General features: G+C 28.6%; 2 protein-coding genes across 5 annotated transcripts in view; one reads left to right on the top strand and one right to left on the bottom strand.

The window, feature by feature from the left end:
* Nucleotides 1-243: 243 nt before the first annotated feature.
* On the bottom strand, nucleotides 244-23995 carry LOC129988353 (uncharacterized). Of its 4 annotated transcripts, none has more exons than XR_008785645.1 (6): nucleotides 23409-23527; nucleotides 20039-20198; nucleotides 14617-14896; nucleotides 6895-7079; nucleotides 2097-2260; nucleotides 244-383 (listed from the first exon to the last, which is right to left on the bottom strand). XR_008785645.1 is itself a non-coding variant. In XM_056096558.1 (6 exons), the coding sequence occupies exons 2-6, from the start codon at nucleotides 20174-20176 to the stop codon at nucleotides 351-353; spliced, it is 843 nt and encodes a 280-aa protein (XP_055952533.1). In that variant the 5' UTR covers nucleotides 20177-20198; nucleotides 23935-23995; the 3' UTR covers nucleotides 244-350. The 4 variants fall into 4 exon arrangements, 3 of the variants coding, with proteins under 3 accessions (XP_055952533.1, XP_055952532.1, XP_055952534.1); XM_056096558.1 differs by lacking the exon at nucleotides 23409-23527 and adding an exon at nucleotides 23935-23995 and having other exon boundaries at nucleotides 2097-2303; XM_056096557.1 differs by having other exon boundaries at nucleotides 2097-2303; nucleotides 23409-23526.
* Nucleotides 23996-24299: 304 nt separating this feature from the next.
* Nucleotides 24300-27024, top strand: part of LOC129988337 (YEATS domain-containing protein 2-like) — a 45821-nt gene continuing 43096 nt past the window's right edge. The window contains exons 1-2 of the mRNA XM_056096539.1: nucleotides 24300-24573; nucleotides 26468-26567. Of these exons, the coding sequence (XP_055952514.1) occupies nucleotides 26474-26567 (94 nt within the window). The 5' untranslated portion in view covers nucleotides 24300-24573; nucleotides 26468-26473. The remainder of the gene's footprint in view (nucleotides 24574-26467; nucleotides 26568-27024) is intronic.

Below are 27024 nucleotides of genomic sequence, written 5' to 3'. Positions count from 1 at the left end.
ATAAAGTCATTAAAGCCAAAATTTGTCTTGAGGAACAGCTACCAATGAATTGAGTATATTTTCAAGAACTCCTGGAGAGACCAAATTTCAAAAGAAATAATCTTTTAAATCATGCTTCTCTTTATCATCAGGATACATATTCTATTAATTTTGCAATAACTTATAATCTATAGAAGAAATATTTCAATATGTGAACCATACTTTTAGATAAAGAAAGTATTTGGCATGCAATAATCTTCATTGTTACAAATATGCAATTTATAATTCAATAGAGAACACTAAATGAGTGGTCTCGCAAATTTGTATACAAAATAAGATACCTTATATCACTTGTGCGTAGTAATTTATAGTCAGGAGTTTTCAAAGCATGAAAATGAATTTGCCTAGAAATAAAAAAGTTGTTTAAAAAATATTAAAAAAAATAATCAAATGTAAAAAAAAAAAAACCAAAAAAAAAATCAATTTTGTGATATATTTTTATATAAAGGTGAATCTATTTAAATAGAAATATTTTTTGTATTCATTGAAAAATTACTCAATTTCGAAGGTAATTATAATCTTAAATTACATACGTTCATCGAAACAAAATTTGTAGAACATTGCTCCTATATAATAGAGTGTATAAGAATTTTTAAGTTTGACATTCTACTCAGAATACTCATAATTATGGTCATCATTTGTTCTAATTGAGAAAGGGATCTTGCGCTTAGTTACCAGAATGGAATAATTCAAATCAAGATTTGAGCAAAAATATTTTCTTTTGACATGTCTAAGAAAAAAAATATGTATTACTAGGATAAAAATTCTGTCATGGCTGTAATGATACTTTTAGTAAGAAGTTAATGCAACCCTAATTAAATGAATCTTATTGTCATAAAAAACTTTAAATTAAAAAAAAAATTTTTTTTAATAAATATAAAAAGACAAATTGACACCTGAAATTTAGCTTAAATATAACCGAATTTCTCTCAAGATATATGCTAAATTAGAAATCTATTTTAAAGAATTGCAAAATATTGCACCTTTTTTCCATTTTTTGGAATGAATAAATTAATCTCTAAGTTTATGGATTTTTAACTTCTCATTTTTGATTGGCAAAATTTGTAATTTCCAATTATTCTAGATTTTTTGTTAGTGGTAAAACATATATTGTATATAATTTAGAAGAATGTGTTGATTCAGATTGGACAAATTATTTTCAATTTTATATGTATTTCTAGAAATACATTATAACAATGCATACCACTCAAGTAAATAAATATTTCAGAATAATCGTTGCTACTGATATTCTCATAACACAAATTGTCCATATGCTCATTACATTTGCTAATAATGTTTATTTTTGAGATTACTTTTAACCAGAGAGCATTATTATTATTAATATATGAATATATCCCTGTTCTTTATGTGTGAGTCTAAAAGATCAATTTTTGAAATTTAAAAAATTCCATACTCTTATTAAATTTGTAAGTCTATTGATATTCTTTCCAATAAAAAGAAGCAAACCAATATTTATGTGTTCATATATCACATTTTAGTATTGTGAAACGAGTTTGTAAGTGAAAAACTCATGATAAAGGATAAGCTAAAAAGAATGACCTGAAGTAGAAATATAAGCTCTAGTTTATGGAAGAAAAAAAAAAAAAAAAAAAAAAAAAAACCCTCTATTCTAGTAGATTCTTTTACTTATCATACATTCAGATATTTAATTTTAATACATTAATATACATATTTAGTTTTTGGCATAAGTTATTTTCTTTGAGGATCTTACATCAAATGATTTAAATAAAATTCTGGTTGATCACAGAGAGCAATACATTATCAAAATAGATTACATTGTTTTATAGTTTATAGTACAAGTTAAGAACACAAGGCAATTTGTTGGGGGAGAGATTTGTTTCTCTTTTGTGACAAAACTGTGTTAAGAAAGAATATTGTTGACAAAAAAAAAAAAAAAAAAAAAATTCCAAAACAAAAAATTTCAGTAACAAGATATTTTTACATAAAAATCTCCAAATACATGCAAAAATGAGATTCAAAGGAAAACAATATAAAGTAACTATATTTATAAAATAGCTTCAATGACAGATCCTTACTATTGGCTTTGATAAAGATTCATAAAAATGTTTGGCAGTTTCATTGAGAGGTTTCCAATCTGTTAATATGAGTTCAAATATTTCAAGCAGCATTGCTCTCACAGGAATAGCAGTGGATTGGCAGACAATCTGTTTCCGTATTTTTCCAATGAGTGTATCGATGCCTACAGAATGATTTGCTTTCAGATGCATGTAACACTTTGGAAACTAAAAAAAGAATAATACATACCTGATATTTTGAATTAAACCACTTTTAAGCAATAATTTTAAAAGATGTAAAACAAATGCATATAGATATTTCATAGAATGCCAATGTTCAAGTAAATATATTTTCAAAAAAAAAAAAAAAAAAAAAAAAAAAAGAAATTTTTAAATTTTTTTTTAATATAAAATACTCTAACATTCCAAATTCCATTTTTAACAAGAATTTTATTATTGAAAATAAAAATACTAGTTTTTTTTGGTACTTATTAACTTGGTTTTTTCTTACAAAATTAATTGTGCCAAATAATTTTTATATTTACTTAATTAAATATTATAAATGGGAACTTAGAAATTAATAAAATTATTAGAAATATATATAGTATTCTCATTCAGTAAGAATGCCAACACTTAACATAAATGAACTACAATTCAAGAAAGCATGTTAAATAAATCAATACAATAGGTGTTTTTTTAAAGCATTTTTTTAATGAAAATTCTTTTATGCTTTAAATTTTCTAATAAAATACATTGAAATATCATATAAATCAAATTTATTTAGGCTCATTCTAAGTCAAAATTAAAATATCTCAATTCTTGTTTCTAAATTTCTTTCATTAATGCATTATCTATGATAGTAAAGTTATCAATTTTAACAACCTTTACTCTATTCAAGGACTTACGTTGTATAATGTATTCATTCCAAAAAACAAAAGGAAACCTTATTCATTTTTTAAAATAACATTTTACATATAAATTGTATTTTTTTATTGTACAATCATATATATAAGTGATGGATACCATTTATAAGAATTTTTATTTATTGAAATTATTTAATAATTACAATTATTCATTGGTTATTTATTATGTATTACTTTAATTTTTTTAAATAAACCCTTAATGCCTTTTTAAATTTAAAAATTATTTTCTGATACTGCATAATTTTTTAAATCAAGTTCCCCTAATTAGAATTTTTGATTAAAATAAATTTTTACTGTTATCATTTCAGTTTTGAAATCAAAGTTCAAAATATTACTTCAAATATTATAACAATAGTTTTCAACTATAATTGATAATAGTATATAATTAATTTGAAATTTTAAACAATTAACAAGTGAATTCTAAAGTACAAAGTAAAAGCTAGTCACTTTAAAGTAAAATAATTAAGGATAAAGTTCTGAAAGCTGAAGAGATTTGGATATTATACAACTTATAGTTCCATTAATTTAATGTAATTTATTTATTTACATCTATCTTTACTTCACTAAAATAATGTGAAATGCAATATTGGACATACTCTGCATAACACTTAAACATGTGTGAAATGTTTTGAATTTACTTTTAAAATATTCAGAAAAGATTTTTTTTTTTTTTTTTGAAATTACAATTAAATTTTGTGTATTTCAGAATCTCTGAAAAAACAGTATTCACAACTCATAAAGCCCTTGAAAAACAGAATATTAGTTTTAACACACTTGATGATTGAATGGTATCATTAATATCAAATAGTATATTTTAATTCTTCATTATATTCATACCTTGTGGCCATTTATTAAATTACTCAAACATTTTAATTACATTGATGATACCATTCGAATGTTATAATCACAATACAATGGAACTTGGATAATTCAGGTTATTTCATTAAAGTTTTGTTAAAGTTGGGGGTGGTGGATGCATTCATTCAAACAAAATTGGTTTAAAAAATACCTTTCAAAACAATGAAAAAATAGCTTTCATGTCATATGCTTTGATGTTATGGCAAAAACATGCTAAAATTGTTTTTATTTTTTAATTAAACTTCTAATTAAAATTTAAAAAATTCGTTCTTAGTGGGCATCTACCATCTCAAAAATAACTTCCCAAATTTCATGCTCCTAATTTTGATGGTTTATGTTTTACGTTTGTCAGGACAAATGCAATTTTTGCACCCCCCATTAATATATTGTTTGCAATAATAAATGTAAAATATCAGCAAGAAAAAACAACCCGACTTAAGTTGTTGATTTATTTTCTATGAAGCAATTGATTTATATCTCACAAAGTACTAGATATAACTATTATTAAAAGTTTTCAATACCATAAGGGGGCTTTTTGAAGCAGTACACAAGCTTTATGCAATTCTGACTTAGTAATAATATTTCTCTTGGTATCAGTATCAAGTTTACATTTAAGAGCACTTCCTTAACAAATCTTACAATTATGAATTATAATTTTTATTGAATTCCTTTTTGGTTTTATCTGGCAATTCACTTATGTAACATGTTGGATTTTCATAATTAGAAATAGCTTTCTTTATTTCATATATTTTTTTTGTATATGAAAATTTATCGTTTAACTTAAATTTATGCTTGTGTGTTACAGTTTTGACTTTAAATGCTTAAAATTAATAACATTTTTCATTACTATTAAAGTATGAAACAGCAGTTTACAAACTTTGAGTTTTAATTTAAATACAAATCAAAAAGTTCATGCTTGCCTTATAAATAATTGAGAAACAAGTAAGACATACAGTCTCATTCAATTTCAATTGAATTTTTGCTTAATTATTTCGAAATTCTTTTCCTGCACATTATATAATCCAAAGTCATTGAAAATCTCTACAGCTATTCATAAAAATTTCTGCAGGTTTATTTAATAAAAAACACAACAAGTAAAAATCAACAAATTTTCATTTGTGATCACTAACTCATGAGAAAGGTAAGGAGAAGTAGGATTATTTTTAACAAGGCATGTTTAAAAAAATACTTCAAGAGTTCTTATTTCAAATAACTTTCAGTAGCAAATTCTGACATCATTTAATAAATTTGTATGTTACTAAAGGGAAGATAAACACAATGAAACATCATGCAGGAACTTAATTAATGTCACACACAATTAAATTGCTAGATACACTTATTTAGAAATACAAGAATGTTAAACACACAATAAAAGTCATAATATATTATTATAGTTAACTATATAATGCTAATTACTAAATGGATGTTTAATTTTACTCACAGTTATTTTGAAACCTAAGGGAGGTTTTCTGAAAATAAATAGTGCCAGTTTAGTTAAGCTAGTTTTTCTTATATAGTAAGCTTTTAATGCTGCCATTTAGTTCAATGAAAAAATATTATTTTATTTATTTTTCTCTAAGTTACAACTGCCAACATTAAGTATCATTCTTTTGAAAATTATAATAACTGATAAAATTATTAGCTTTGGCAGTTTTTGGAAGTCACTAGGATAATCGGTAATTTTTATGAAACTAAGATTAAAAAATGCTTTGTACTTAAAGGCAATTTGTTTTATATTTCAGATAATTAAAGGAATTTGTGCAATTATATAATTTTTTTGAATTGTTCATTTCATTAGATCAAAGTATACTTTTCTAAAAGGCAGTAATGAGAAAAAATAAACCACCTAGTTTAATATGTTCCATTTGAAAACTATAATTTATCATAAGATTCTGCTCTTTCCATATAAAAGGAAAGTACAAGAAAGGCCAAATTTAGTCCAGCAGTTTTTTTTTTTTTGTTTTTTTTTGGAGAATATATGTATATATGAATCACATACTGATTACATATGAATATTTCTTAGTTTTAACTAATTATGAACTGGTTATTTAAAATTTAAAAAAAAAATCGTTAATACACTTGATTTAACATGGTATTCGAAACAATATGCTATATTACAGTATTCATTTTACAGTTTATCTATCATTACTTATATTTTTGAACTTACACTCAGTTTTACAATTGTGAAATTGGGTCCATGATGGCACTATATGACATTGTCAACATGATAGCAAATATTAAAAAAAGGCTCAAATAATTAGCTAAAAAAACACAAAAAAAAAACCTTTTTTTTGTGTGTGTGTGTGTGTGTAAAATCTTGTTTTTTTCAGTAAGGACACCTATATAGATACATTTAATATTTTTGTTTTTTAAGTTTAAGTACATAAGTAAACAATAAACCAAAAAGTGTGACTTGAGCCTAGGACCCGGAATACACGGGTCAGCCATGTCGTTCTGACCACTATACTGCACTCTTGCACTTCAAAGAGGAAGTTGAATAAACATATTCCTACAGTTAGTTATAATATTTTTTGTATGGGGGGTGAAATCATATTTTTTCATGAAAGTCATCTATATAAACTTAAAAAGTAAAACCTTATCTAAATATAAAATTTGATCCAAATTGTTAGAGCCATTTCTAACACACACAATATATATATATATAAGAATTGCTCATTTGAAGATATAAGACAGAAACTCATTGAGGAAAATTAAATCCCTTTACCAAGAAAAAATTAGCTTAGAGGAATGAATTTAAAGTAAAGCATTTGTCTCAGTAATATTTATTTGTGCATTAAGTTTCAAGATCATAGCAATTAATTTCAAATTTATTTAATTAGAATATTTATATATTAAGTTGTATCTAATCAACAGAAATTGCTTATTGTCATTAAAGACACAGAAGTGTACAACATTTCAATATCATCATTAAGTGAGAAAAAAATTGATAGTAAAATTCCATCTTTAAAAACATGGCAAGTCAAATAACATAAAAGAGTTAAAAAATATATTAGCTTAAGATCAAGATTTTGATATACCTGTTCCACAAAAACTTCTATCTCCTTTTCAGAGGCTCCATCTACCAACATTCCCAAATAATCTACAATTGGAGGAGCCAGCTTGGTCAAACAAACACCACCAACTAGTACATGGTAAAATATTTCACAAGAAAAAGTGGCATCCATGAGAAACTTTTCCTTCTCTAGATACGCTTTAATTCTTTCTGAAAGAAAAAAAAGAACAAGAATATGAAATACAAATAGGTACTATTCAGTATCATATAGGTTTTGAAGAGTATTGATGCAGAAAGGGGAGGTCTCAAGGGTCCCGAGTAAATAAAATAAAATGGATTTATAAACAAAATCTTTAACATGAATAAAGAATAGGATTATTCTTATCCAAATAAACAACTCTTACCTAAAATATGTTTATTTGTACTACTATAAAATGAATTTAACTTTCTCTTGCTTTAATTTCAAGCAAATAATTTTTTATCCCCTTATTCTTTTTTCTTAATGAAAAGAAAAACCAGAATATCGCTATACAAATCATTCTCCCTGCCAAAGAAAATTGTTAAACCAAAAGCCTTTGTAAAACAAGTTTGGTTCTTTGGGATTTTTTTGGCGCAAGAATCATATTTGGCTAAATTGTGCCATGAGTATGGTTAAAAGTTAGAATCAATGATATAAAAAGCTGAAACAGCAGTTTCTAAATGTGTACTAAAACTTAATAAACTTGGCAAAATTGTTTAAAAAAGCAAGTTGTCAAATATAAGGAAATAAACAAATAGCTTCCAAGAAATTAAAAAGGTTTGGATGGTGTATTTCATCCATCAAATCATACAAGGTTACAGACAAACAATTAAAAAAGTTCTGACGATGGGAATTAAAAGGACATTCAATCAGAATGTGGTTAAAAGTAAAATTAGTATGACAAGTGGGACATACGGGCCCGCTTTTTACAAAAATGAGGTGCTTAAGAGTGAAACGTGTATGTCCTATATGGAAGAGAGTCAATTTGACATTGATCTCTCATATAAGAAGAACAGGCCAGAATCCAATGGAAAGTTTGATCGAATATAATTTATTATGGATCTGCAGATCCCAATTTGCCTGCGAAGTAGAAAAAAAAATATATATAATTAGCAAATTCTTGGCATCAGCATATGGCAATTCATGTGATAAAAGAGAAGAAGCAGATTTTGTTGCATAATCAGCCACTTTGTTGCCATAAATTCCCACATGACTCGGAACAAAACAAAAAAATTATGTTGAATCCCTTATTCTGAAGATGCTATAAAGCAGTTAGTATTTCCAAGGCAAATACTGCTTCCTTAATGCAGGGGTGTTTGTGGGACCCCAAAAAATCCCCTGAAACTTTTACGGACTTACTACCGACATTTTGGAGTTTCGAGAAGGGGGGGGGGGAGAAATGAAAAATTACAATTATGAAGTATTGAATAACCTAATTATAAAAGCTCAATGAATTACTTTTTTTTGCAAAATTAAGACCTTTGAACCCAGGTCACGTGATCGCACATCTGGTCGAACGAAGTCTCCCTTTTTTTTTCTGCCGCGCCTACTTGCCGAAAAGAATCCAGAAGAGAATGTCCGAGAACCGGGGGAATGAGTCATAACTCGCAATAAGGAAAGCACAAAAAAGAAGTTTTCCCCCTTTTCACGCATTATCACTGCCTTTGGAGAAAGAAAGGAAAAGTTTTCACCACACACACTGACCTTGCGTTTTCTGCTTTCAAAGCAAACAAAATTACCCAGATCAAAATAAATAATTCATTATTATTCCTACTTCCTTTTGAACGACGATCCCCGGAATTTCCGGGTATCGAAGTTCAAAATCCCCGGAATTCCGGGGTTTCCCCGGAGCACAAACACCCCTGTTAATGTCTCCAGTATTGATCATATTCTCATTGGCGTCTGCTAGCTGCGTGAATTTATCCCAATCTGCCCTATGGAATAAATAATGCGGTTGAAAATTGAGTCGCACCACCGCTATCCACATAGGAGATTATTAAGGGGAAGTGATCACTGTTATATAAATCATTTCCAGCAGTGAAATTAAGTGTTGGTAACAGGGTAGAAGAACAGATGGTCAGATCATGGCTATGGAAGGAACGTGTGGGCTCGTGAAAGTGGGTTTTCTTGTCATTATTGAGTAAACAGAGACAGTTATCAGATATTAACCGTTCAATCTGTCGCCCACGAGAATTTGTGATATCCGAACCCCATAAAGTACTATAGCTGTTGAAACCACCACTTAACAAAAAGAGCGTAGGCAGCTGGTCTATAAGGGTATCAAGATCATATTGGTTAATCATCTCATGTGATGATAAATAGACGCGACAAACTGTGACTAAAGTTCGAACATGAACTTGCACAGCCACAGCTTGCAAAGTGTGTAAAGTAAGAGGGGTGCTCGGATATAGATTAGATGTAAGGATACAGACACCTCCTGAATCATTGGTTTCAGAGGCGGTATCCTTTCGGACGATATTATAACCTCTCAATTTAAGAGGGATGTTGGACGATAAGAATGTTTCTTGAAGTCCTATACAAACAGGATGAAAATTATTAATAAGAAGTTTAATGTCTTGCAATTTGGATCTTATACCGCGACAGTTCCACAAAAGGAAGGTACCCATCAAGAAAATGTTTTAATAAAAGGATTAGTAGAAGAAGATGGAGTTGCTGCAATATCGCAACTCATTTTTAAGTCTCCATCCTCTTCCTCTGATGGATGGAAGAAGATGAGCTCATGATTTTTAGAAGAGTCACTAAATATTGACTGTAAGTCCTGATGGACAAGACCCTTACTGGCTAGTCCCATAGCAGTTGAGTCTTTGACGGTAGTTTTTTTTTTTTTTTTTTTTTTAATTTCGTTACTAAATCTTTCTGTGATAAGCCCCGTTTAGAAAGCCTTAGCGCCAAGAAGGATTGAGATTTTGATTTACATCTCTGAGTTTTACTTGATTCAGGTGCACTATTTCAAATAGAATCAGAACAGGAAGACTGTTCTTGGTTGGATTGTTTCAAATTTTTTGAACGATTTGTAGAAATAGCAGTAGGTGAAGATTTTGTTGTAACAGCGGGGACATAACTGGTATCTGGAGCAGGGGTTTGAGCTAAAAACTTACGTCTTGTCTCTGGGTAAGAAATATTTTCTTTAAATTTTACTGCAACAATTTGTTTTTCTAATTGTCAACGGGGACATGAACGAGAGAAAGCAGTGTGATCTCCACCGCATTTTTCGGGTGCCGTGATCTTTCTCTGCACATCGGGCGCAAGTAATAGTACCGCGGCAGTTTGATTTAGAATGTCTGAATCGTTGACATTGAAAACAGCACAGAGGGTTTGGTATGTAAGGGTGGACAAGTAAATTCATATATCCGGCTTTGATGCATTCTGGTAATTTTGGACTTCTGAATGTTAGAGTAAAATGCTTGGAGCTCAAAAGTTGCCCGTCTCGCCGAATCGTAATTTGGCGCACATGAGTCACATCTTGATTGTGTAATTCTTTAGTTATCTCTTCAACGGGGACATTAACTGATTATTACACATGATTTATTGAGCTATTTTACAGGAAATATAACTTTGCCGAAAATGGCGGAAGGATAAGCCGATGATATTGCTTTACAAGAAGCGAAAAAGTTCGAATTGGCCGATGAAAAGGCATTGTTGTTTCTTTCCCAGTCACTAGATGACATAAATTTTGATTATATCAAAACGTGCTCGATGACAAGAGATGCATATGAAAAAGTCGCTATTTATGACAAGTCATCGACGCATCGACTCGACCGCTTGTGGACTGATTTTTTCCACCTAGAATGGAAAACAGGTGAAAATATCGCATCATTCATAAGCCGATGTCAAAATATTTTCACTGAAGCAAATGACAAGTTGAAACGCATTCTCAACTGTGCTGTTCTCGAAGCAATGTTATTTCGTAAAATTTCAATGCTACCGCAGGAATATATCGCTTTTAAGACAGTATGGAACGGAATACCACTGAAAGATCGTTCTATCAAACTTTTAACGGAAAGATTATGCGCTTTCGACCAACAAGTGGAACAAAAATTGTTTGAAAGTATAGCTTTGCAGATTCAATCCAAGTAACAAGCGCCGTCGCCAAGTTAGACAAAAGTACCGAGATTATTAATCACTCAGTGAAAACGATTTTGAATGATCGAAATATTGATTTACGTGTAGCAATGCTTGAAACACTGGAACAAAATGGAGCCACTGTGTCGTGTACTCGCCTCTGGTACACGGGTTCTTTTACGGTGATTGAAAAACTACTCTCCTTGAAAAAATACACTATAACATTTATTTCCACGACAAGACAAGTTATTCTATATACATATTAAATTTAAATGACTGCATTTCCGAAAGAAAATAGTTCAGAATCTTTTCAGCTGCTGATTACAACATTTTTCTGTTTTTCAAGTTTTTAATTCCAAGTTTTTACATTCCAATACGGAGTTGAGTTGTTACTCGCTTCGTCAATGATCGCGGATCCACGCGACACACTGAAAGGGAGAACCGCACCATTGTTGAAGCTGCTTACACTATGGTTCACCAAAAGGAATTGCCAAAGAAGTTATGGGCGGAAGCTTGTAATACAGCTGTCTATATTTTAAATCACACAGGTCCCACTCCAGTAGAAAACAAAACTCCTTGTGAATTATGGCACAGAAAATCTGGAAATTTTAACATAAAATGCTTAAGAATATTTGGCACAAAATGCTATGTGCATGAGCCAAAACAAAGACGCCGAAAATGGGATAAAAAGTCTGTGGAAGGATTGTTCGCTGGTTATGAAGCTTATGATGGATATAAAGTATTTATACCTTCTAAAAATAAAGTGGAAAGAAGTTGTTGAGGTTAATGATTTCAATGATATAAGTCCTGAGGAAGAAAATGGAAGAACTCAAGTGAGTGATGAAGAGGAATGCATAGAGGAACCTGCTCCTGTAAGACGCTACCCTGAACAAAAGCATAACATGTCATAGTTTCTGTCAGAAATATATGTACTTTTTGTGAGTACTCTTACTGATATTGAGACTCCTGTTAGTTACAGTGAAGCAATGAGATCACCTGAATCCAAGCTGTGGGAAAGAGCCATGATAGAAGAACTGCAGTTTTATGAAAAAAATGGAACTTAGGAGCTTACAGGACTTCCAGAAAATCAACGTATACTTGATAATAAATTAGTGTATAGAATAAAAACAAATACTGATGGTTCCCCTTATAAAGCCAAACCACGGCTTGTAACAAGAGGTTTTTCTCAAAAACCTGGTTCTGACCATGATTAATTGTTTACACCAGTAGCCAGATTTGACACCTTGCACATTATACTCAGTGTTGCTTCCTCGTAAAAAATTCTACTTACATAAACTTGAAGTTAAGACAGCTTTTCTGTATGTTTTTTTTTTTTTTTTTTTTTTTTTTGACAAGGAGATCTACATGAAACAGCCAGAGGGCTTTGATGATGCTTATGGTCATGTATTCAAAGTTCAATATGAAGTTAGTTCACTCCATTTATGGTATGAAGCAATCTCCACGATGTTGGAATAGACGCTTTGTTCAAGCAATTCAAAGACTGAAATTTCAACAGTCACATGCTGATCCGTGTTTATTTACAAGGAGAAAGAATTCATTTATACCGATTGTTGCCTTGTATGTAGATGATGGCCTTGTAGCTATATCAAATATTTTGGAAATAGAAAAACTAATTTGTAACACAAAAAAAGAATTTAAAATTACTGATGGTCCCTTTGGTTGATTTTTAGGAGTACAAATTAACCAAAAGGAAGATGATGGTGACATATTTATTTCCCAACATTTATATACTGAAAAGATAATGCAAAGATTCAGTTAAGAAAATTCTTTTATACACCATGTGATGTGGCTAAATCTCAGGAAGGAGATCCAACCATGGTTGATGTTCACTGCAGAGAGGCTGTAGGTTATTTACAATATCTTACAGTGGCTACTAGAGCAGATATTGACTTTGCTGTTGCCATGACATCAAGAGATTTATGCAAACCTACAAAAGATGACTGGAAACATGTAAAAAGAATTTATAGGTATCTACATGGCACAAGCAATGTTGGTCTTCTATATAAGTCACTTGTGCAAACTGAATTTTCTGTTTTCAGAAATGCTGATTAATGCCGGTGATGAAAAGACCAGACGTTCAACATCTGGTATGGTTGCAGTAAACTCAGGTGCAGCAATAACTTGGTGGTCTCGATTGCAACATTCTTTTGCAATTTCATCAACTGAAGCAGAATATGCTGTGCAGCCGATGAAGCAGCTAATGAGCTCGTTTGGCTCAAGTTACTTTTTAAGGAGTTAATTGAATATGATGGCACTCCCACTCTATTTGTAGCCAACCAAAATGCCATAAAACTTATCCAGAATCCTCAAAACCACCGAAGGTCCAAGCACACTGATGTATGTTTTCACTCAATTAGGGAGAAGGTTAAACGAGGCATTTTGAAAATGGGATATATTCCATCATCAGAACAAACTGCTGACATGATTAAACCTCCCACAAGTATTTAGTTTATGAACTTGTGTGATGGACTTGGACTAGTGAAGAATTTAGTTTAAAAGCTAAACTGACTGACTGTTAAAATCTGTGTTTGTCGGAAAAAAAATGCTTTTGATAATTAATTGTTCCATATACATTGTGTTTTCCTTTTTGTGATGTATATTTTTGTTTAATTTTCTGATGTTTTGAAATTGGCCTAAATATCAGAAAGGAGTGTTGTATTTGGGAGATATTTCGCCAATTCTGGTTGTGGTTGCCGATATTGTTCTTTTTGATATCAGTGCGTAATTTGTTTCACTGCTCGCCAGTATGTTTTGCAAACTTCTATCGATATGTTGTTAGATTGCCGTGGTCCAATTTTTAAGCAATTTTTTGATAATAAATGTTTAGTCCAGATATCTTATCTTTATTTTAATCTAAAATGCTATTAAAATTTATTAAATTTCAATTTTTTATAACATGTATCGCTTTTTCGAAAAAGATACTTAGAATTTAAAAGCATATTTTTCCATCCAAAAAATTTTCTAAAATGCAAATAATCATCATATTTTAAAAATATAATTCAACAAAGTAAAATTGAATATTGTTTACTTAGAATTTGATATTCAAGGGTTGATTATCAGTTATACATTAATTTGTGGGAATAATCGGTAATTTGTATACAAATTACTACTTTTCAACATAATATATTTTTCACCTTATTATAATGAAAAGTAAATTGATTTATTTCTGAAAGGTTTTCATTTCTTTTTTCTGAAATCAACATCATACAGTTTTAACCTGCACAAATTCTCGATATAGATCACCATTCGCTCTTAACGATTAGTATTATTGATATGAAAGTTAATGGAATGTGTATTAAAAAAAAAGCAATATGATTTGGTGTAGCATAATTCCTGAATGAAATTAAGCTTACTCATTCTATACATCTTAAAATTGCTTCTTTTGTGAAAAAAGTCAAAATGCAACAGTGTCAACACTGATTTTGAGTTTCTGCTGGTTGAAATCCCCTGACCCTATGTGATATGACACAATAGCAAAATGATTTTATGGGACAATTAGAATACTGTTGAAAGTTTACTTGGGGGAAGGAAATCTTATATCATAACTGGTACAACAGTTATATCAGCTAGTAAACAAAAAGGTTAAGGAAACAATAACTGTGCAAAATTAAATCTAAAACCTACCTTTATATAGTTGTTGCAGCTTTCGTAATATTAAATTGCGGAATTTGGATTGTTCAACTTGAATATCACCATGATTATTACAGAAAATTGCGACAGCATGAGCATTCCATTTACTTTTTAGTGCGAACTGAAAGATGTCCTCAACACACTTTTCAAACTTCTCAGCTGTGTCACATAGTGTCTTTATTTGTGTTGCACATTGTGGTAATTCTTCATCAAGAGTTGACATATTAATCTGTCCCATTTTATTACAGAGTTCAGCATATGGATTTTCAGAAATCTGATTAATTAAAAAGTACAAAGTTAGCTAGATAAATAATTTACACAATATTTTAAGGATAATGATTTAGAAAATATTAATGTATCTCATTTAATTACAGAATTCGGCTGTTATATTTAAATAAAAAAGATACCATGATGAGTAATAACAACAACAACAAATACAGAGCAATTCTGGATTAAATTTTCAAATTTGGTAAGGAGGATGCAAATAGCAAACGAATACAATTTCACAAAATAGACGGTATGATGTGTTCACGACTTCTCTTCTGTTCCGTTCAAACTTGTCTGACTAACCATCATTCAAAGTTGTCTTCAGAATGGTAACATGAATTGACACATATTTCATGAATTAGTAAAAATGAATAGAATATACAGAGCAATGGAGAAGGCAATCTTCCTTATCAAATTTGAATGATCAATTCCAAAATAGACTGTACACCGACTAAGCACCATAAACAAAACAACAACATAATAATATTTAGGATTATGAAGCTTTCCAGGGCTGATTGAACTATTTCAAAATTCTGAAAAAATTACTCAGAGAAAAAACCCTACATAAATATAAATAAATCTAGATGCGACTGGGATAAACATGAATGGCACACCCATGTATTTTAATTATCAAAATAAAAAGTAATTACTTAAAAGCAGTTTATGTATCATGACATTTCACAAAGTTGTTTACCTTTTTTTTACCTTTCAACAATCGAAAAATGTTTAACTGGCTTTTACTAATTCAGTAAAATTAGCTAGTTTGATACAAAGAATGATATTTTACTTGATATTTCAAGTATTAGGCTTAAAATAATAATATTTATATTTACAAATATTATAGATAAAGATATGCAAGGCAGAAAATAAATGACCCTCAAAATAAAAGGAATTTGGTTAAGGTTAGAGTAACTGAATAAATTACTTTCACAATATTCACTATAAGTAAAAGCTCTGATGATAAGTTTTTGAGAGATTTTTGAAAAAATATATATTTTGAATAAAAGTAAATAATATTTAATAAACAGTTAACATTAAAGTTAACAATATTCAAAGATATGAATTATGTAAACTAAAATAATTTTGGGTTCTTCGCAAAAGTTTTGGCAATGAACTTGATGTCGTAAAACTTCTCTTTTTTGGGAAATGCGGGAGTCTTTTGAGAATGCAATAACTACTTGACTGTAATCACTAATGGGAGGAATTACTGCTGTACTTTCATAGAATAACTCTGGGGTGCAATTGGTATTTTTTCTGATCATGATGAAATTACTGAACCAGCCAAGAATCTGAGGTAAATTATCACATAATATCTAGAGTTTATCTTGCAATCTGCAAGTGAGCTAGAGCATTGTGGTTGTAGCCTATTGAAGACTGAACTGTTTTTGTTGCATTAACTATAATATTTGTATATAACACACAAATAAGTGTAAATGAATTTGTGCTTTTGTCGTTGCAATTAGAGGGTGGGTGGAATAGTTTCTGTATGATCTTTTTTTGAAAACAAACGATGGTGTTTTTCCTTTACAAAAATTATTTTAACAAATATTTGAAAATTTTTTATATTTAAAAAATTAATTTCATTTAAAATTAGAATATTTTAAAAATAATTTTAAATTCATATCTCTCCAGACCATCAAATTCTTTTTAATTTGTAGTGAAAGAAAATGGCCGTATAAATAAATATATACTGCAAAAGAAATTTTTAAGATTCAATGGATACATTTAAAATTAATTCATTAATCAAAAATGTAAATTTCCTTATTAAGTATTAAAATTTTTTAAAAAAATGGGGTAAATTTGTTCCACCACCCGCTTAAGGTTAATCGGCCAATAGAGGGCAGCACATAAATATGTGGATCAGTTGTTTTTAGTTTTCCCTGAACACTAATGAATTATTTCGATTTGTTTATTCATATAATTTTTTAATGTATCTTCTATAAAAGAACTTTTTAAAGAGTCATAGACTTGAATTTTTCAACTGGAATTGTTAAAATGAAACTATTCTTATTTTTTATAATTTCCCAGCATATGCCTAAGTTCATTTTTTATTCTTTCCTTTTTGAAGAAAATTTCCTTTGTTTTCTCAAAATATTTGAATGTTCCTTTCAGTTTTCCATTTCCTGTTACTTTTTGAAAATCTATCTCATTGTGTATAACATATATCTATTGCTATATGCATCAAAGGGAAAGTTGGCAGTGCTTTTCTATGTAGTAGTTCCTATAATTTATAATGTGTTGTTGGGGGGGGGGTATTTCAAGTGGTTCTATTGAATTTAGAGTCTGTTAATGGGGTTTTGGATCTGGCTACTTTGTCAGAATTCAATAAATTATAAATACATGTTGTGGCAACATTAAAAAAATCTAGAGAAATCTAATCTAGAAAATCTAGGAAAATTTTATTGATGGAATGTGGGAACCTCCAGCTTCTTATGAAGCTTTCAAAGAAGATAATATTTAATTTTACTATCACAGGAAAATTTACTGTTACTATTACAGCTGCACATAATTTCTAGATTTTTGAAGAAAATGGGCCAGAAAATGACATTCATGCTCCCAGTATAAATGAAAGGTAACAATTGGCAGCAGCAGTCATGGGAGGGCTTCAGAGAATATTCCCTTAAGGGCATAGTGAGGAAATTAAAGGCAGGAAAAAATTTTCAGCTGTAAAATATTTTATTTTAGTATTTCAGGATACAGAACTTCATCTATTCATTTTTTAATGTGAAAAAAAAACCTTTTTTAATATAGTACTTATCAAGGATTAAAGTCCATTTAATTCTCATCTGAAATGTAACTAGTTTCTCTATTATATACCATCTTTATTATTTATCTTTGACATATTTTTCTAACAAAAAAAAAAGAGGAAGTTTTTATATATCTTCTTAACTGCCATTTCTTACAAAATATTTATTTTCTAACTCATAAATTTCAAATTCAAAGGAAGGGGGGGGGGGACATCAATGAAAATAAATTTAGCATTTGGCCATGACAAAATGCAATAAGCTAGAGAAATAAAATATCTTAACATAATCAATAAGCAGGAAATAAAATTCCATTGGTTAGCTATATGCAGCATACATGCACTAGGTCATAGGACGAAAGAAAAAAAAAAAAGGGTGTGGATGGAACATATTGTCATAGAATATGTATTATCTGTAAAAAAAAAAGAGTAATTAGGAACAGACGAGGTATGTGCTTTGGGTACCATTAGCAGGCTGATCAAGGGATCATTTTCAGGATATCAAGACTTCATTTAATTGTAATACTTTCGGAACTTATTTTAGAAAAAATGACAAAAACTAAAATTAAAACCCTACTACTAAACACTACACTTTCAAAAATTAGTTACAAATAAATAAAAATATTCATTTAGGGTTTTTTCTTATGTTCCATAAAGAAAACATCAAAAGTATTTTTATTTATTTATTGCAATTTTCATTCTGCACACCATTGTCTGAGCACAGAACATCGAGTACTAGATTTCTAGCCATGTTCTATGATGTAAAACAGGATCGACATTTTGAATGATCACTGGAATTCAACTTTTCAACTTCAACTTTCATCAGTGTCACTAATTGGAGATTGGAAAACTATGTTTTTCACATATCCCCATAAGAAGTCATTCAAAGGCGTTATGTTTGGAGACCTAGATAGCCTACTGTATCGTACTTTCTCTTTCCATCCACTGCCTGAAAACATTTCATCTAAAACATTTTGCAATTCCAAACTTCAGGGTTGTGGTGTTTTGGGAGATAATGGGTTGCAAATCCTCTACTTGAGAAAATGTGAAAATTTCAAGCATATCAAGGTAATTGTCAGATATTTTGAAAAAGAAAAAGGGCCCAACAATTTGATCATACAGTATAAGAAATTGCACATTTACTTTAGCGTTGTGTCTTGCTTCCTGCAGCACAGCATCAGAATTTTCTACTTCCATATACAAATGTTATGCGAGTTAACAATAACCTGACAGTGAAACACCACCCCATCTGAAAACATTATATGTTGTAGCAAATTTCCACCATCTTTCCTTTTTTTTTTTTTGTAACATTTCTTCTGCAAATATTCAACAATGAGGCTTATCAGGTTGTAATTCATACAACAACTGAAGTTTATACATATAAAGCTATAACTTTTTATGCACTACATCACTCACAATTAATCTTGGTATTTGTAATAGCTGGAATGTGTGACAAATTGATTTACGAAAACTATAATGAAAGCATTCTTTAATTCATGTAATGTCATTATAGCCTATGCAAAGACAACTAGATTTTGGTTTTGATAAAACACTACCTGTTGTCATAAATCTTTCATGCCACTTTGAAATTGTTGATCTTCCCAGCGGACTTCAATTGCATATAGTTCAAAATTTATGCTGTAATTAGATAAATCATGCTACAACTTGCAATCATTCTTGCAATGAAGCTGTTTTGAAACAAGAATGTTTGAAAACATTAAACGTGGTGGTATCTACATTTAAGATTTCATTAAAAAAAAAAAACTTCCTTTTTTTTCTTTTCTTTACGAAACATAAGACAAAACTATGACTGAAAATCATTGTTAGTTTAGTTTTAATTCATTTTTAAAAAGGTAGCTATACTTTTCAGGCATCCTGTATCTTTCAAGCATCCTAATGCTTTTTGTTTCAGTTTTGTCTCACTACAGTACAGAATGTATTCTAAATAATAATAATAAAAATAAAAATTTCTAAGTAAGACATCAAAAGTAAAATAAGAAACATAAAATACAAAAATGAAAAAAAAAAAAAGTATATTCATCATAAAAAACAAATTATTACAGAATACTGAAGACTAGGAAAGTTTTCATATATTTCTTGCAACTGAAAGCTAAAATTTCCTCCTTTGAATTATTTTTAATAATAATAATAAAAAAAAATTCATACATAGAAAATGTTTTTTAAGTTATAAATTACAATAATAATTGTATTATTTAAATCTTGAATAAAAATTTACTTGAAATAGAACAAAAATATATTCCTGGCATAAAATAACATTAAATACAGACATAAATTTTTTAAAACAAATGATAAAAGCTAAATCTTTTGTAAACCCATATACTTCCACTATTAATTAAAAGATTAATATGTAGTGTCTTTAAGAGAAAACAATATAGAATTATGGACCTTATGAGCTTCAGATACTTGACCATTGGACATTGAACAACTACCAAATCTCTGTTTCAGACCTGCTTCACCAGGTCTTCGAAGTTCTGTGTCTTGAGACGTGCTAATAGCAAAACCTCTGCCTCTTCCAGCAGACATCTAGACTTGCTTCAAGTATCGTCTGAAAAAATTAATCAATCTATGTAAATAGTTTGTATGTCATAGAAATCTAAACTATTCAATAAATGTTTCACAAATTTTATACATAAACAGGATAAAGAAAGTTCTGAAGCTGCCAGGGACATGGCAAGAATCTCACTACTGGGAAGGGAAAAGCAAAAAATGTAAATTCTTGTTATGAATGCTGCCACTTTAAATTTAAAAATTTTTTAACTTGTCTAATACAATAGAAAAATTGTTGGTATTGTAATTAAGGCTGATTGTTGTGCCATAAATCATTACAAAACTTAGAAAGTAATGAGAGAATCCAGAAATAGAAAGCTAGGAAAATTTCTAAGGGGAAAAAAAAAAAAAAAAAAAAAAAAAAATGAAAACTAGAAGGGGGGAAAAAAAAACAAAAAAACAAAAAAAAAAACAAATTCATTTTATTTTTATCAATGTCTGTAGTTTATATAGAATTTTTTCTTTTTTTAAACCTAAATTTTGATGTGCAGCTTACCTCAATAAAGTTTAAATTTCCAACTTTTCTTTAATAATAACATTGGGAATATTATGCCTACTTCTAACAGTTATAAAGAATAATATTATCTAAATGTTCATTTGAATGTTATTGAAAATCTGAAATGAACTAAATTATCCTTCAAGAGATGTTGAAGGTGAATTTAAATACTTTAAAACTTTAGATAAAAGATTTTGTAATTTAAATGGATACTTTAGTATTTATTAACCCCATATGGGCAATTGCAGGCTTTATAACCAATATCTGTTAATGATGTGCAGTTAATAAACACATACCTTTAAACGTTATTGGAAATATCTATTTAATTCAGACAATTCATTCAAATTATCTTGGAAAAATTTCTGCAAATATATTCTACTATTGATTTTACTCATTAAACCAAAAAATTATTTTGTTTGAAAAAATTGGTAAAAGACAGGGGTGAAACACTAAAGATATAAATTTTTTGTTTGGTTGATGTTCACTTAGTCATGCTGTAGTGTATTTTGTAGTAAAGGTGTAGAGTATATGAATAAAGAAACTGATAATAAGATACATAAGGGTTGCCATCGAAATCTCGAAAAAAAAAAAATACTTTGCGTTTTCCCTGTACATATATATAATATAAAAGAAAACGGCCGAACACAACTCATGTGCTATTTATAATAGAATAACAATGCTCCATATTTTTAATGAGTGGAAAAAGAAAGGTTCTTCAATAAATGTAAATTTAAACAAGATGCAGTAAAATTTTTCGACATGCATTTCAACATATAATTCCTATAATATTCTAAACAAATATAAAAAAAAGCCTCATTTTCTTCAGTTTTAGTAACTCCACTAGTAATCAAGTAACTTGCTGTCATTTTTCCAATGTTATTTTTTCAGCCTCAGATTTTTAGGATCATAAAATTCTATGAAAAATAAGTATGTAATGTTTTTGCTTCTATGATTATGCTTCTTTTAACTATGTTTTTCATTAGCTGATTAACAAAAATGAAAAGATTTTTATATAAGAAAGGCACCATTGATTCAGATGTCAGAATTGACTCAGATGTAAGAAACAGTTGAAGTATATTAGTAATATAAAAGAAGCTAACTTCAGAATAAATTTATCCAGACAAGCATTTATAATATTATCATTCGTAGCAAATTCAGAAAATAAAGAATTTAATTTTAGAAAAGGTTTTTATTTTTAATTGAAATCTATGTATTTCTTTGTCAAACACCTTTAGAGTACTTTTGCAAACACTGATATTCTCTACCCAGTGGAAAGAATAAAGTTTCAATGAAAATTAAGAGCCAGTAACTTCCAGTAAATCAGCATATCTAGCTGGACTATCTTTATATATTCCATATATTACTCTTAAAATAATATTTACCTTTCATTCAGTAGATTAAAATACAAACTGAAATGCTCAGTGGATTATGTGTAATCCATAAGTACCTAAACATAAAATTTTACAGCCATTTTTGCATAGAATTTCTTTTTTGACATATTTTTAAAATTTTAAATTTACATTTGGACCATCCATACTAATTTGTAAAAGTAACTATATGTCTAAACTTGATATAAAATTTTCTAACAATTCAAATGAGTTTGTAATGTCACAAACTGGCTTTCTCATTTCTTCGAAAAGATAATGGAGAGGTATTTGGTTTATTTTTCAAGAACCAAACAAATATCAAACACTTTTTCCAGAGCCTCAAATAATAAAAATTCAAGAACAGTGGAAACCACACAATTTGAAAATACAATACATTAAAGTAAAAAAATATCACATTCTGAAATCATAATGCAAAATTATAAAAATAAATCTAAAACATGTAACAACATTATTACCACTATGAATTTGATTCTAATAATTCAATATTTCCATTTAGTAAGCCATAAGAAAATTCTTTGGATATAAACCAGCCTTTGGCCAAACAATGACCAAAGTTTGATTGTTTTTTTTTTTATATTTCTGATGTACATGTTTATTTTTAAGCTCCCAAGTATTACAGTCAAACAACCAACATGCATTGCACAGATGGTTGCATTATTATAAGGGAGTTTACTGATCTTGGCCTAATCTGAAAATCACCAAGTGTACATATGCATATTAAAAATAATAGTAACAGCAGTACCAAATATTTTTAAAAATCCCATATCAACATTCATATAATTTCATAAGAAAACATATATTGGCAAAGAAGGTTTATTCTTATCAAAAATTTTAATACTGTTCATAAAAGTTGATTCAGAAGAAAGAACAGATTCAAATAACATGTTTCTTGTAAACGAGTTTTCAAACTTGCACTTCTATATGCTCGTGTGAAGTACAGCAGTCAGAGTACTACAGATTTCATCAAACCTGTAGTATTCTGTTTATATTTTATCTGATTTCAAAAATAACTTTTGCTTGCTTTTTCCTACTCCTTGCTATTTCGTCCATTGAACTTTTAAAAAGAGATATGCATCTAGTATTTTATGTATTTAAACTATCCTTGACTTTTCAGACGATTTATATATCTTTAACTTAGTTAACAACAACAAAAAAAAGCGTTTTTTTTTTTGTTATAAAGTAACGACACAATGAATTAATAGCACATAATTAATGATAGTTTAGGAATAAAAATATTTATTTTAGAAACAACTTAAATTAATTATACATTTTTTTAGTACGTTACGTTTTTTTACGTTAGTGTTGTAAAAGAAAAAAACCCTACCAAATCATAGTCAAAGCTCTCATCATCAAATAGTAATGAATGTTGATTAGACGAATTCGTACCAACATTCATGCTTGGCGGCGATAAATAACTTCCTAAAAAATGTAAAGAATTTTTAAAGAATATTATTTACAATTTTGATGTGCAATATGCGCTAACTAAACCCCTGTATAATTTCAAGACAAAGCCGGTCAGTCTCCCATCGCCTTTCTCTTGCTTACGTAAATATTTATATGTGTAGAGGAATGAAAAAAAAAAAAAAAAAGATAATATACATTTTGAATAGCCTTTGAATTATCTAATAATATTTATTTTCATTCAAACACCCCTTTCCACCAAATCCTGCGCATTTACGGGAAAGAAAGAAAGAAAAAATTGTCATTTCAAGAGTGAAGTTGACAAAGACACAACTACGTTACAATTACTTAATATAACATGATTGATTACTAAACAGTATATAAGACGTTATGGAAAAAAAATGAAAATTAAAATCGTCATCGTGAAAAATATATTTTGGGAAACTTACCCGTAAAAAAGAAAACTAATTAAACTGTAACAATGCGGCACAACCGGCCAAAGTTGTAAACAGATATAAAAAAATTATTTCACTTCTTCATTCATTGAGGTGCTTTTTATTTATTTGTTAACAAAGCTGTCTGAAAAACATTTCCTTATAGGTAGTATCTAAAAATAATAATATTTAAATATAATTTCAGAAGTAATTTTCCAATCAGGCTCTTGAAAGCACAAACAAATTAAGTTCCCTCTTGCTCTGGTATGTTAACTTATACAAATAAATGAGCAAGGAAAAGAAAAAAAAAAAAAAAGAAAAAAAGAGAGATTTCTGGTGAGAGTTGAGTTGTATTTAGTTTTAATTGAAACATGGCGGATTCCTTATGTTATAAGTTTTGTGAACAAAAATGAATACACCAGTTTTTTTTTTGTGTATTTTTTTTCCTGTTCTACAAAGGATATTTTATACAATTAATATATTTTAAATAAAATTATTCAATAATTTTTTGTACTTTTTTCTCAGTGCTAAAAATACCAATCCAACAAAATAGTGTAAATAAAAGAACCGGTATCTCCATAGTAAACATTAGTAATGAAATTTGAATGGACTTATGTAAATTAGGCCCATTTACTCAACTGTTTTGATCATCAGGTTAGTTATATATTTACAATATTAACATTTCTGCAAGGTTAAAGCTTTCGCTTAACCATTTATACACATTGCATGGTCTATAATTTTATGCATGCTCTTGTGTGGTTCGAATAGGTCTGAAAACTTTATTGTAACAAATAAAACTTTCAATAGTCAGATGACTAGCATTTTCCATTTTGTTTTCTATTTAATCTTATTTGTAATTTTCATAAAATTCTGTTATCTCCTTGTGTTTACTTTCTATACCTTTCTTGTGTTTGTACAATAATTTGATTAATTTTAGCTGCCGATGTTGTAGTCGTGGCGTGCGTTTTCACCCAATAAGTTTTCCTGTTAAAATTTTTCTTTTGTTTAAAGGTTTTCATTGCAGCAACATAGTGAAATATTAGAAAATTCATTAGATTTTTATATTAATTTTTGATTAATGTGTATTTAATTCGATATGCTAATTAAAAAGTATTGGAGGAATGGGAAGTTTGAAATTTACATATTCAACAACTTTCTTATATTTCAAATATCTGAGTTTTGTTCAGACATATAAAATAAAAATATCACCCACATTTTTCTAAGTAAAAGTACCTGTAAGTGCAAATACTCACGTCAGAATTCTGTTTAAATAATTCCTGGCAGCATTTTTAAAAAAAGACAAAACTGCATAGAATCTTGAACTAAACAGTGCTGATTTAGTATGATTGATGAGATGCATGTGATAAATTAGGGATTTCTCATGAAAATTTAAAGATATTTTTGAAAACTCAAATTTTAAGATCTAGGTATATTTCAAATGATTGAAAAGATCATATCACTAATTTATGCTTAGCTCAGAAATACAAATGTTACTATTAAAGACATATCATTCATACTTCTAATTCTGAGAAGGGAATGAATTTATGTTGACAGGAATGATCTGAACTTTATTACATAAATAATCAAGATTATAGGTTGATGAAAAATATCATTCATAATTTAATTCTGACAACTAGATGTATTTGTATTCATAGGAAGTATCAGATTATTTTTAAAATGTTGTAAAATAAATTTTAATCATGAAATTCTGTTTTAATACCAAATAACAAAAACAAATTAATACTCTTTTAATCCAATTTCTAAATACATATATTGATCTGATTAAAGAATTTGATATGAATGCCAAGCTATAATTTTTTTAATGGTGGTGACTTGCCAAATGTAGTAAACCTAACTGTAATCTGTAATTGATATTTGGCAAATTTTTGAATGTTTTATTGACTTTGGTAATAAATCCATACCATATTCTTTAATTTTAACCTGCTATCTATTTTTTATTAAATCATAACTATATTTATATATCTATTGCTATAAAAAATTATTAGTATTTTCCTGTTGATTTTTATCTTTTTTCAGTCATTTTGTTTTCTCTGGATTGGCACACCATTCAATTCCATGGCTTATTAGGAGTTTTATTTATAACTGTTACACTCTAGAATTAAAATATTTTTTTTATACATTTTCATTTTGTTTTATATTAATTATTACTGCTCTGCTTCATTTTTTTTTATAAAGAAGCAAATATTAAAATTGAAAACAGATTTAATTGAAGTTGAATTGTAAATAAAATCTTAATTTAATATTTTAATATCATTAGATCTTAAAAAATTTTCTATCATATATGGTTCTTGATGTATGTGAAAATGAGTTTTTACATTGAACATTTAATTATTTTAGAATTTTGTTATTGGTAAGGTTTTTATTTGATTTATTATATTTTAGATTTTGGTATTCTGTTATGAGAATTTTTGTGATCTTGTTAGCAAACATTTTACAAATGATTTTTTTTTACTTATTATAATTACTTTTTAAACATATAATCAAACTTATTCATTAACAGAATTGTATTTTTATGTGCTTTTCACAGTAAAATATGGCAGCTAAAAATGCATATCTCCAAGATCCAGAGTATGAAGCTATACCAGCTTCATTTCAAGAAAAAAGAATTAAATTGATGGAAGATAGTGGTATGTTTTTTAAACAGAATTTTCATTTATTTGCTTATATTTTGGTCAGAATTTATTATTTGTGGTAATTATTTTTTTTACTTTGAATTTCATCTCTTTATTTTTCTGAAGTACACTTTCTCGTTTAAATGATCTTGATATATTCTTGCAAATATAGCTGGTATTCAAAAAAAATTTTACATTAAAATTTTTATTGTTTCAAAAATTTGTGTTTGACCTGTAACTAAAAAAGTGTGACAAATTTCATGGCAGTTTGTCATGGTAGAGAAAAGATATTTTGTGCATGGAAACAGCATTTTTTGAGAAATATCACACAATATATGATCCATTTGCTGATCTATTTGACCTCACTGTGCTACAGTTATTTATGTTTTGATGACTTCAGAAGTATATTTGTAAAATTCTTGAATTTAGTTATTACACCTTTTTCTCATATTTGCAATATGTTCTTAAAATA

The sequence above is a fragment of the Argiope bruennichi genome, chromosome 10, assembly GCF_947563725.1.
Source record: "Argiope bruennichi chromosome 10, qqArgBrue1.1, whole genome shotgun sequence".
NCBI classification, from domain to species: Eukaryota; Metazoa; Arthropoda; class Arachnida; order Araneae; family Araneidae; genus Argiope; species Argiope bruennichi.
Note: the sequence above shows the minus strand (reverse complement) of the source record. Positions and strands in the feature narration are given on the sequence as shown.

Bases quoted from the DNA above. Each gene is read 5' to 3' on its own strand.
- LOC129988353 (XM_056096558.1), bottom strand. From the start codon at position 20,176: ATGTCTGCTGGAAGAGGCAGAGGTTTTGCTATTAGCACGTCTCAAGAC. The intron at 14,897-20,038 runs GTCCATAATTCT...TTAATTAATCAG, and splicing joins AAGTATCTGAAGCTCATAAG to ATTTCTGAAAATCCATATGC. The intron at 7,080-14,616 runs GTAGGTTTTAGA...TTTTTCTTTCAG, and splicing joins GCTGCAACAACTATATAAAG to AAAGAATTAAAGCGTATCTA.